This window comes from Uranotaenia lowii, chromosome 2 (assembly GCF_029784155.1).
Source record: "Uranotaenia lowii strain MFRU-FL chromosome 2, ASM2978415v1, whole genome shotgun sequence".
NCBI classification, from domain to species: domain Eukaryota; kingdom Metazoa; phylum Arthropoda; class Insecta; order Diptera; family Culicidae; genus Uranotaenia; species Uranotaenia lowii.
Window position 1 is genome coordinate 332,720,565 of NC_073692.1, and position 11,554 is coordinate 332,732,118.

General features: G+C 36.5%; 1 protein-coding gene across 2 annotated transcripts in view; it reads right to left on the bottom strand.

The window, feature by feature from the left end:
* LOC129746289 (probable citrate synthase 2, mitochondrial) overlaps positions 1–3,365 on the bottom strand; it is a 30,168-nt gene extending 26,803 nt beyond the window's left edge. The window contains exons 1-2 of one of the 2 annotated variants that reach the window (XM_055739887.1): positions 3,209–3,365; positions 2,837–2,949 (exon numbers count right to left, since the gene is read on the bottom strand). In XM_055739887.1, the coding sequence (XP_055595862.1) occupies positions 2,837–2,884 (48 nt within the window). In that variant the 5' untranslated portion in view covers positions 2,885–2,949; positions 3,209–3,365. The remainder of the gene's footprint in view (positions 1–2,836; positions 2,950–3,208) is intronic. The other variant, XM_055739888.1, reaches the window with a different exon arrangement.
* Between the last annotated feature and the right edge of the window lie 8,189 nt (positions 3,366–11,554).

Genomic DNA, 11,554 nt, shown 5'->3' on the forward strand with positions numbered 1-11,554 from the left:
ATAAGATTTTTGAAGAAACAAATCTTGCAAGACCCTCGTGAAATAAAATAAAATCTTAAAAATTGAAAGGAATAAAAACACTAAACGAATTTTGCCGGTTCTGAAATTAAACACGTTATTCAATTGATTGCATGTACTTATCATACATTTTATTTCGCGGCAAAACTATACCTCTATCAAAGCCCATTGGTTTGGTGTTTTCATCGAAACGAAATCGATGAAATAAAAATACATTTAAAAAAAGATTCCTTGAACGCAATCAAAACATAAACCTAAGATTACGTCATCAATGTTATCGATTCATATAGTACAGCCATAGTCAACCGATACCTACTAGTTTTCTTTGAAGAAAAATTAGTAGGAAGGTAAACATAATACACCATCGACTAACGAGGAAGCTTCGAGACGGTCAACCGGTTTATTTCCCAATGCAATTTACAAACGCCATAAGTGAGCGCATTATGCACCAACGCTGGTTGTAGTTTTTGATATAAGTAGATACACTACCAACGCGATAAAAGGTTCTTCCCTTATGCGTTCGTTCATTCATCGAGTTTCAATCACAAAACTGGTTTTTTCCATCATTTCGGGTGTTATCCAATATCTGAATTCTCAAACATCTACCGCCCGAACGGCTATCGTCCTACTACTATTGGGACCAATAAACTCTCGGTTGGCAACAAGTGGGATTCCCGAAAAGTAGTCAGTTAGTCAAATAGGCATAAAACAATTTGGAGGCCCGACTCACGACCACGATGCGCGATTCCAAGGTTCGAGCGAGAGTCTTGATCACTTACTACCACGTGTTGTTGTGTATTCGCTCTCCGCTCATTATCAACCAACAAAACTTGTCTATTAATCTCATAATGTCAGGTGTGGGATATTTTGTGGTATGATTCGTATCAACTGCTTCGAGAAATTATTTGAATTTGAATTGAAAATGATTTTTTCTTTTTTATGATTTGCGAATAAAGTTTAAAAGTTTCTTAGCAAATTGATATCTTAAAACTTTTATATCTTGAACCGGTAGGCTCAGATTAAACATTTTGATATTGATAATCATTGCTATCGACCAAACAATCAACAACAATTAACACACAATTCTCTACGAAAAGTGTTCCTGTTAGCATGATTTGAGGAATGAATGAAAAAACTCTACGTGTATTGTGGTAAGACCTGTACGCAACGCTAACGCTTACACGCCAATGAGCGCGGCAAGTAAGCGTGACGCGACAATCGGAAGGTCAGGTCATCTTCCTCCTACCTATCTACCTCGATTCAATTCCAGCCGAAAACTGGTTTCGCAGACACTTCATTTGTCTGGATGATAGCTCAATAGAAGCTTTCTTCGGAATTTTTAGTTTTGAAACATTCGCTCAAAAATGTGACCAAGTTCACAGTAACACAAATCTGGTTGATATGTTTTAAAGCACTACACTATTTGAAGTTAATATAAATTTGTTTATTTGTTTATTCTCAACAAACCAAGACCAAAATGATGATATAAATGACTTTTGGTGTGTCGGAAAGGCCCCTCCAGATCTCCAGGACGGAGTATCATTTTCTGTCTATGAGGCGCTACGGTGAATGCAGTAAGGAGGGGTGTCTTGATTTTGGGAGGGAGTAGGCTTATTAATTTTAGACAGTGGTATTATGGTTGCTGATTAGGATTTTTGACTTTTGTTTACATTTTTATTTCTAGTAGGCTGTATATCGAGCCTGATGGAACTGATTCAGCTGTAACAAATCGAGTGTTGTTAACCTATTTTATGCTGAAGGTTTCAAGAAAAATATCGGTGAACATCAAAAACGCAATTTTAATTTATAAAAAAGTAATATTGAAACAAAGCAAAGGTTGGCACATACGATTTGGAAAAAAAATCCCAAAATCGTGTAGGTTTTCTAAGAATAAGATAAATAACACTGACTAAGAAAAGAGTCCTTTATATTGACTTTAAATAAGTACAAAAAGTTGTACTTTATCGTAATTATTGTTTCCAGTATTGAACTTGATTTGTGAATTTTACAAGGTCAAGGAAGTTGAATGAAACTGACCTTGGAAAAAGGCAAAACGGTTAATCAACAACAGGAAGTAACAAATTCCCAGTCATGAAACATCTCTATACTAATTCAATGTTCAAGCGATGTGTGATTAACATCACAGACATACATATTACATAACATCGGAAAGCGATTTGTACCGAATAAGCAAAGCATTTTTGCAGTGCTTCTACAGATTATGCAAGCAGTCATACTGTTCCGATAACAAATTTCCATACGTCTTTAATATTTTGATAATACTCGGCGCCGTTTTACCAACACATTACTATAATGAAAAATCAGGGAATATATTCGTTTTTGTTCCACACTACCGGGAAACTTTTCCTCTACTCTGCTGTGCACACTCTTGGTCGGTCGATGGTCGCACACGGGGTACAAAGACTCAATCCTATCCGTGAAAATTTGCCACTTTTTCTGTGTATGTGGCGCACTACCACTTGAAGTGGAACCACCCTCGGAGATATCTTCTATATTCATCGGTCCAATTTCGCCAAACTTTTCGATGGGTTTTGGGCATTTTTATTTCCTAATTACCGAAGGAAAATTTCGAGATTCTGACTAAGTAAACCGAATTAATATAATTGAAATAATTCAAGATTAATTGCAAATCAAAACTTAACAATTTTGGTGAAAAAATATGCCCATTACGTAATGGAAAAATATTCCCAGGCAAGATGATACTGAAATCCCTTTAATTACGCTCATCTATCCCGGATGTTGTCTTGTTACATTATATAGCGTTATTCTTCCGGAAAGTTCTTCGTAATATGCTTACCTTGTTGGCACAGGCCAATTTGCTGGAGTAGATTCGGCTCAGAGCCATCGTTGCTGCTTATCGAATATTCGCGACTTTGCCTCAACTCTCTAACGGAACACACTATACCGAACCTGGGGGAAGGAAAAGGGAAGAATGTGGTAACCAAACGCTTCTCTTTAGAACAAGGTTCTTGTTTTCAGATTTTCCAAAATTAGGCAAATAGTTTCGATTTTTTATAGTAGCGCAGTAGCGCTCAACACTTGCTGAGGTGAATGACACAACTTCTACACACCCCCCTTGATCACGCACGCACGCATTCACGCTTTCACACATTTGCCAAATTTCTGTCCCGCAAAAAAAGAAGAAAAGGTTCTAAGATTTTCCACGCACCGCACGTTGATGGAAGATTGATCTACCGTTGCTTTACTAACTGCTTGCTAGCTGCTCGCCGCCACCAAACCAACTGAACTTATGGTGTGAAAACCTGAGACAACACAGCCAGACGGCCAGCCAAAAAGTGGTTCTCCACGAATCGCGGTTCCTCTATCGCCCGTGCTAAGGACGGATCATATGCCGTCCGTGTGGCGTGGTACAGTGTGCCGTCTTTAAACTGCGTAACAATTGGAATTTTCAAACCTAAAATGTACCAGCGTTTGTTTTTTTCGTTGCTTAAGCCCGGTTTACAGTTCTTGTGAACTCGAACTCGAACGTGAACGTGAACTCACCACAGTGAAAAAATATTCCGCAGTGAAATGTCAAATCGGTCAAATCTTCAAAATTAGTAAGAGGTTTGTTCAACTGAGGGTAGAAATTGGTTTCGATCGGAAAATGACAGATCATTCAACCAATGTTTTGATCGATACTTGTCGAACCAATGCTCAAATTTAAATTCAAATTTCTCAAAAAAAAAACATATTGTTCTTCTTCAAAACATATTAAGCTTTGAAAACGATTGATTTAATCAAATAATCTCAAATTTCTTATCTTTGAATACAATGAATTTAAATTAAATTTTATGAATTTAAAAACGTATTTATCGATCAAGGCGTAACGAGCTTAAGCGATTCGTTTCTTTTGAAAAACTTATTGAAAGGATGTTATGAATATAACTTCTACAAGATAGCCATTTTTTGTTCTTGATTAAAAATTGACAAACAAAAATTTCAAAATTACTTTTAATTAGTGAAACAATTGAAAAGGTTTTTATTTAATTAAAATGCATCAGTACTCTTTTGTTTGTTAATTTTTCTGCTTTTCAGTTCTCCTTAAAACACATTATTTTTGAATGATTTCATAAATTTTTATAATTATTTCCATACCTTTTCTGAAACACACATTTGAACAAAGCAGAATCTATTTTTTTTATTTCAATGGAATCTGGCCATTCGATGATCTTCATTTACATTTATTCGTTGAGAAGCTCTTCCAACAGGTACATTTATTCGTCGAGAAACTCTTCCAACAGGTGCAATAAAATGATGCCCAAGCGGGTTTTAAAGTTTAAAAAAAAAATATCGTATGCGTTTCATTTCAAACTCGTAGTATTCTAAGCCTTTAATTGCCTTCAAATGTGCTTACAAATTAAAAAACTAATTTTTTATGAAGCAAAAATTTTTCCGTCATCGGTGAAATTTTTTTCAGAATGCACATTGCCATTCGGACGTGAAAATGAACGCGGAATTTATATTCACCACTCTTGTTCGTTTTCCGTTTTCACGTTCGCTCAGTGCGTTTACACTTCGAGCGGAATGTCAGTGAACGCGGAAAAAAAATTCCGCAGTGAAAATCGGGGGAATTGAAATAAAATTAAGATTAAAGGGCTTTGAACAAGGAAATCAGTTCAAAAATAATCGTTCAACCATTCCGCATCTATTTCACCTAGTTTCGCAGCCATGAAATGCAGCATAGTCGAGTTTTTGAAGAATATAAGTTTTTTTCATTTTCACGTTCGAAAGAACTGTAAATGCACCTTTATAATAAAAAGTTATTGAAAATCAACTAAATTTATGTAATCATACCCCATTCTCAATTCGTTACAATTTTCGTGACCGCTCTCTATTGCGCACAGGTATGTGTTTACAAACTCTCTGCAGCAGCGTGTTCTCTTCACACACACTACTCGACCTTCCTTTTATACTTACGTCACGTCATCTCATCTTTTGCGCCAACACGCGATGTGCGAGAAAAGACTGCAGCCGGTCACTGGTGCTGCCTGCATGCTGATCCTGATCGATTGGTATCGTCATCATGTTGATGTTGGCCTGTTGTTTGGGTTTCTTGAGCTCCCGGCAATTTGTGCAATGAAATTCGAGAGATTTATATAGTTTTTCAACAGTTCCATTTTTGGGATTTGTTATTTTCGCTCAAACCTATTCAAACATGTCTTCTACGTATAATATTTACTTTTGAAATCAAAGAGAATTTAGCTCCTTTAAAAAATAAGGGAAAAAATAATTTTTAATCAGCAAAATGTATGGCAAATCCTGGCCAATCAGTAGCATTGGCATCCCTTGATGGTTCCGTTGTTTTGTTTCTCTCTTTATGCTCACAATTGCCGTCGATGTGTGTGTGTGTAGCTTCATTGAAAGAGAGGATGCGCGTGAGCAATTTCAGAAAAACGAGAAAAAGGACGAAGGGTAATGGCTGCGTGCTTTGAGCCGCGTGGTGGTTTGGCTACGCTATTAGGTATGTTCAACGAGCATTCGCGTTTATTTTTGAAAAAAAAAAATTAAAGTTTAGATTAAATTAATCCATTTATATTAAAATGCACAGTAAATGGTTCTTCAATGGTATCGAAAAAGCAGTATCGAAAAGTAATATTTTTTTTTAAACTATTTTGAAAAGTGTGAAAGTGCTTCAAAAAAACTTCACTTTATTTCGAGAAAACAATTGTTAACAACATTAATGTTTTAACCAAAAATCGAATTTATGGTACTTAGTCGTTTTTCGAAAAACCAGTTTATTTCTATGGAATATGTTTAAGAATTGGTAGGTAGACTATTTAGGTAAAGCGGGCCATAGACTACACAAATGGCGTGTGCAAATTCGATGATTCCACGACGATTGTTTGATCTATGCTCGCCCACACACGATACAAACAAATTTCGCGCGAACACAAACGATGGCTGGCGAAAACAGCAATAGCAACAACAAAAAACCACCTCCAACCCGGCTGGGGCTGAGTAAATGGCCTGAATTTTGTACAATCAGCACCATAACCCATGCCACAGAGGCCGATGAGGGTGGTTTGTATACAAAATATTTCGTTCCAGACCGATTTTATTCAAACCGCTTAGTGCTGGACCATTTATTTTTCACTAGAGTGGTTCAAAAATTAAAATCAAAAATCCCCAAAAAAGAATGAAAATTGAATTATCACTTAAATTAACACCAAGTTTTCATCAAAATCTACAAAAATGGCGAAAATATAGAAAAAAATTCAAAATGAAAAAAAATAGTATAAAATGTTTGTCACTTTTATAATTATTCTGTAACCTTTTTAAAGTTTTGTCATTTCTTTTGTTTTTTTTTTATTTTTATCATTGTTTGCATTTATGCATTTGTGTATTTTTTGTCGTTTTTGTTCAAATCTTAAAAGTTTATTTTCGGCTCATTTGGAATCGATAAAATTTATTAAACATTAAATCTTATATACAAAAATGAATCCGTTTTCTTTGTAACACCATCACGTATAAACGGACGGTCGAAATGGTATTCGAGGGTTTTTCGGGTCAGAGATGATTTGTGTAAGCCTTGAGAATCTCACTTTTTATGGAAAGGGGGCTCCCATACATCATCAACTTGAAATGGGACACAACTCGAACAATTTTTTGACGATTTTCATGAAAATTGATTCACGAGCACGAAGAATTTAAAGACGTGTAGATGAAGTTAAACATTTTCCAAAGATTTATTAAGTAAAAGTTTAAACGAGGTTTACCGGTCAGCTAGTATAATAGAAAGCTTGTACACACTAAGATTGCATTTGTTCCGCTCGGGACCATGATTCCCCGAACCACAGGGATATTGCTAAATTTTCACGAAACTCGTACAAGAACCCACTCGAATTTCGTGATACTTCATTTCTCCTGAAATTAAGGATGACATTCCTACGAGTGCACAGGAACTCGAATTGACTCCGTGAATTCAGAACAGTGTGCTCCTGAATCGCGGTAGACACATTTCTTGTCAAATTTTCTTTCTCTTGCTCTCCTGTAATAAGAAAATTCAACAAGATTTCTTTCTCTTTCTCACCGTTGCTTAAACTAAAGAGTTCAGTTTGCCCGCGAAATAGTTAAGTTTGCCGCTAGTTTCTTGCAGTTACTGTTCGTGTTAAATATTTGAAATATTTTAATGTTGTTTTAATTTTGTTTAAACCGTGAGTTAAGACAAACCCAACGGGACCCACGTAAAGCGCTGCCGGTTCCGTCGGTCGTGTCGAGTGCATCATCCGGATGAGAATCGGTAGGTTGCATTGGTTGCATTTTGATAGCTGAAGGCTCATACTAATGATTAACGAAATTGTGTCCCGCAGATAATTGCTTTGGCTAAACGTTCGATTTACCGATCAGCCGCCCTGAGGTTTTAGCAGAATGTCTAAGCAGCACATCTTTGCGGAATCACCAACGACCTCCTGACTGAATCCTTTTGATCCGATTGAACAATTTCTTCTGCAAAATGGGCCAGGAAAAAGGTTTTCTAGTCGAGTGCATCGATTTTGTAAGTATACAATTGTGTTGTGTGGTAAACCGAAAGTGTGACAATAAATCAATTTATGTGAGAATAAGTAAAACATTGTTTTTATTCATTAACTAGAAACATCTTAAATTGGGATTGAATACTAAAGGGAACCTGGGAAAAAATCAGAATTCTCTGAAAATCATAGTAGGAAATCGTCTCGAGCTTACAGGAAGTTTTAAAAAACTACAGGAGGAAACTCTTTCGAACCTACAGGACAATTTGACAGTTTTTTTCCTGAGCGATTTTGCTGTCCTGAAATCGTCCTGTAATTTCAGCTGTTGAAAATACAGGACGAAATCGTTCCGACCACAGGAGAAAAGATTAAGTGTGTAGCTTCTCAAGTAGCGCGTTCAAATATTTTTTTTATAAAACCCGCTTCGGATTGGCATTATCTTGTTCTGAAATTTGTTATTTGATCGCGAGGTAATAATATTATATTTTTATTACGTTGATAATTTAAGATCAGTATTTTTTTCGAAAGAAATCATCTTTGTATTCCACCGTCCTTTTGATTGTTGTTTGATTTTTTTTTGTACACTCATCCGAAAAAGAAACGTTAAATTCACCTTGATTTTCACGTAGGCGCTCATTACGTGAATTTTGGCTTGACTTACGTGAATCACTTATAGAAGCTAATACTAATTCATTTGATGCGTACGTGAAATTCACATACCCGTTCGCTGTCAAAACAAAGACACATTCGAATTACGTGAAAATCCAGTGATCCACCGAGTACAAACCCGCTAACTTTCAGCTACTCAGTTCAGAGTGACGGCTACTCAGTTGTCGCCAAAACCGCACCTACTCAGTTCTGACTAAACGGCTTTTACTCAGAACTGACTAAGAGCCCTTTTCGTGACAACTGAGCCATGGTTACTCAGAATGCGCGAATAATTCTGGAGCGGTTTTGGCCGCTTTTTCCATGCTAGAATAGTTGAAACCTATATTATTTTTTAGACGAATGATGGATTTGTTGATTTGATGAATAACAAAAGTCCAAATGTTGTGTCTATTGAAAAAAATTGAAATTTTTTTTCTCCCGTCGGGTTTTGTCTCCCGGGCCGGATCCATTATGCCGTAAAAGATTTAGTTATGGCAAGTGTATTTGGATCCCCTTCGTCACAGAACCCCGTAATAAAAATAATATCGGATTAATAGCTAGAAATTACCTTTAAAATGAATATTCACCATGTAAATTTTCTAGTTTCTGCTGCACGAAAACAACGAAGTCCGACGCCTCGCACAAACTGATCATCATTTACTCAGTTGTCACCTTCAAGCACTCGAGTTCTCTGAGTGCCGAATTTTCTGACGTCTGAGTAAATTTTCCGCTGTTATTTGAGTTCATTAAGATCTGCCGTCGGCTGCTTCATACATGTGGCGACGTCTGAGTAAAAGGTAGCCGGGCTCTGAGTATTTCAAATTTAGCGAGAAGGGATTTGGTGCATTCTATGTGATGTTCACGTAGCTCTGAATAACTTTTTCACGTAAAATCTATGTGAAAGAATACAGTATTCACTATGGCGCGGATCCAACAGCTTGTGCCATTAGAAAGAGAATTTTAGGTGACGGAGAAGCTGATTACACGTGAGTAGTAAATATTTCATTGTATAACTATTCGTTATTTAAATATTCTGCAATTTTATTTTACAGAATTTGGAATTGGGAGGACGGACGGACAGATTTACTATGGAGGCAAATCAATTAACAATTTCACGAGGATTTTATTTTTCTATATGTTCAATAATAAGTGAAGTTCTAGTAATGTAAAAAATAATAAGTGAAGTGTAAATTCTAAAGTGAAAATGAAAAGTGTATCGTGTATTGGAATTAATAAAATGTACTGCAAAATCAGCACGTTTTTATTTATAAGATCCGAAAAAATTACTATACGTTCATATTTCCATGAAATCTACGTGAATCGCATGTGGCAGAACGAATCCTTTTCCACATTCGATCTACGTTTCTTTCACACACAACTCATATGAAAATAACGTGAAATCTGCTTGCTGTGCGAGTTCTGTTTGCTACCTGAAATTCTCGTAGATTTCACGTGATTTTCATGGTGGCAAAAATCTATGTACATTGTCACGTAGCTTTCATGTGAAAAGTTTTTTTGGTGTACGGGATTTTCCGGATTTTCATCGATGAGGATTCTCATCCCTAAAATTGTTTTTGGATGTGTGTGTTTCATGTTTTGAATCATCATCATGATTACCATGATGACGGAAAACCACAGACTAATACAGACATGACTCTCCATAGAAAATTCTATCCAATTTTTCGCAAAAGTGATTCCAAGTGATTTTACTGCCATCTTGTGTCGACATTGCCCCTAATGTTTGAAAAACTCAAAAATTGTCTAAGTAGTCTTGGAAAATATCGTCTAGCCAAAATAAAACAAACAAAAACTGGCGGGTAAAAATAGTTTTCATATCAAAATTGAAAATCTTTTCATGGTCGTCGCCGATTACTAAATACAGGCAGTGGACTCATTTCGTAATTGCGGAACATCTTCCGGAAGTGCAAAGCAAAGAGAGACATGAAGGAAGTTAAAAATTGTAAATATTTTACATTTCCCTTGCACGAAATTTGTTTTTTTTGCAGGACGATGACTCCTGTCGGAGCGGATTGTATGCTTAGCGATGACGCACGCCTGGATGGGATGAAAAAGCGCGGTACCCAACACTCACGACTTGTCGAATCTATCTTTTTCGCTTGGATGGGCTGTATTCTGATTTCGAATATCAACGGTTAGTGACGACAACGAAGCCAAACCCAACCGAAAGCTGATCAGAAAACCCAACAAAATATTAAAAAAAATCCGTTTACTAATAATAGAGTATATTATTTGAAACATATTTGTTCTCCTTTAAAATATGAGGAAAAAGTTATTGGTTTCCGGATCCAGTTGTTTTATTTACAAACCATTCTTCACTTGAAATTAATTTTTACACTATAACACTACACTATTCTTGGGGACCATTCCTCATCGTCGGGCCACAGTTTTCAATGTTCTTGGGGATCCTTCTCGGAGTAATTTCTTCCCACGTCGAGCTTCAAAATGTTCAGGCTGGCTACGGAAACAGCTTCTGGGTATCGGACGGCAACAGGTGTTGCTACTGCAAAGTCAACATCCACTTGCTCGTGAAAATAACATGTTAGCGGTTCAAATCAGTCCCACCGCCTCACTAGGCTAACGGAAGTAATCGTACTCCACCAGTAGTTTTCCTAATCCGATGGAGGCCTTCATTCTCCTGGCATCGCTTAGAGTCAACTGCTATGCTCTGGAATATAATTATAATTAATGTTGATTTGCTTTCGATTACAAGGGCCAAAACAACTAACCTTCTTTACTGTTATAGTCGGTTTTTTGGAGGCGGCCGACTTTCTTTCGCTGTTCCACTTGTTTTTTGCTACCGCTAATATTCCCATTTTTTTTTCTCTCGAACCAACAAACATAAACAATTGTATCATGGCAACTTGAATTCCAACTTCAGAATTTGAACAAAATAAAATCGCCAGCTTCGATAGTGTCAGTAAATTTTTTGTGATCGACGCGCCTCTGGTGCCGACATTGCCCATAAAAATAGCTAAAAACTGAAAAAGAGTGTCCAGTCTGTATTAGTCTGTGGGAAAACTGTTGTTAGGCTGATGTCATGCTGAAACAACTACACCGAAAAAACTTTTCACATGAAAGCTACGTGAAAATGTACATAGATTTTTGCCACCATGAAAATCACGTGAAATCTACGAGAATTTCAGGTAGCAAACAGAACTCGCACAGCAAGCAGATTTCACGTTATTTTCATATGAGTTGTGTGTGAAAGAAACGTAGATCGAATGTGGAAAAGGATTCGTTCTGCCACATGCGATTCACGTAGATTTCATGGAAATATGAACGTATAGTAATTTTTTCGGATCTTATAAATAAAAACGTGCTGATTTTGCAGTACATTTTATTAATTCCAATACACGATACACTTTTCATTTTCA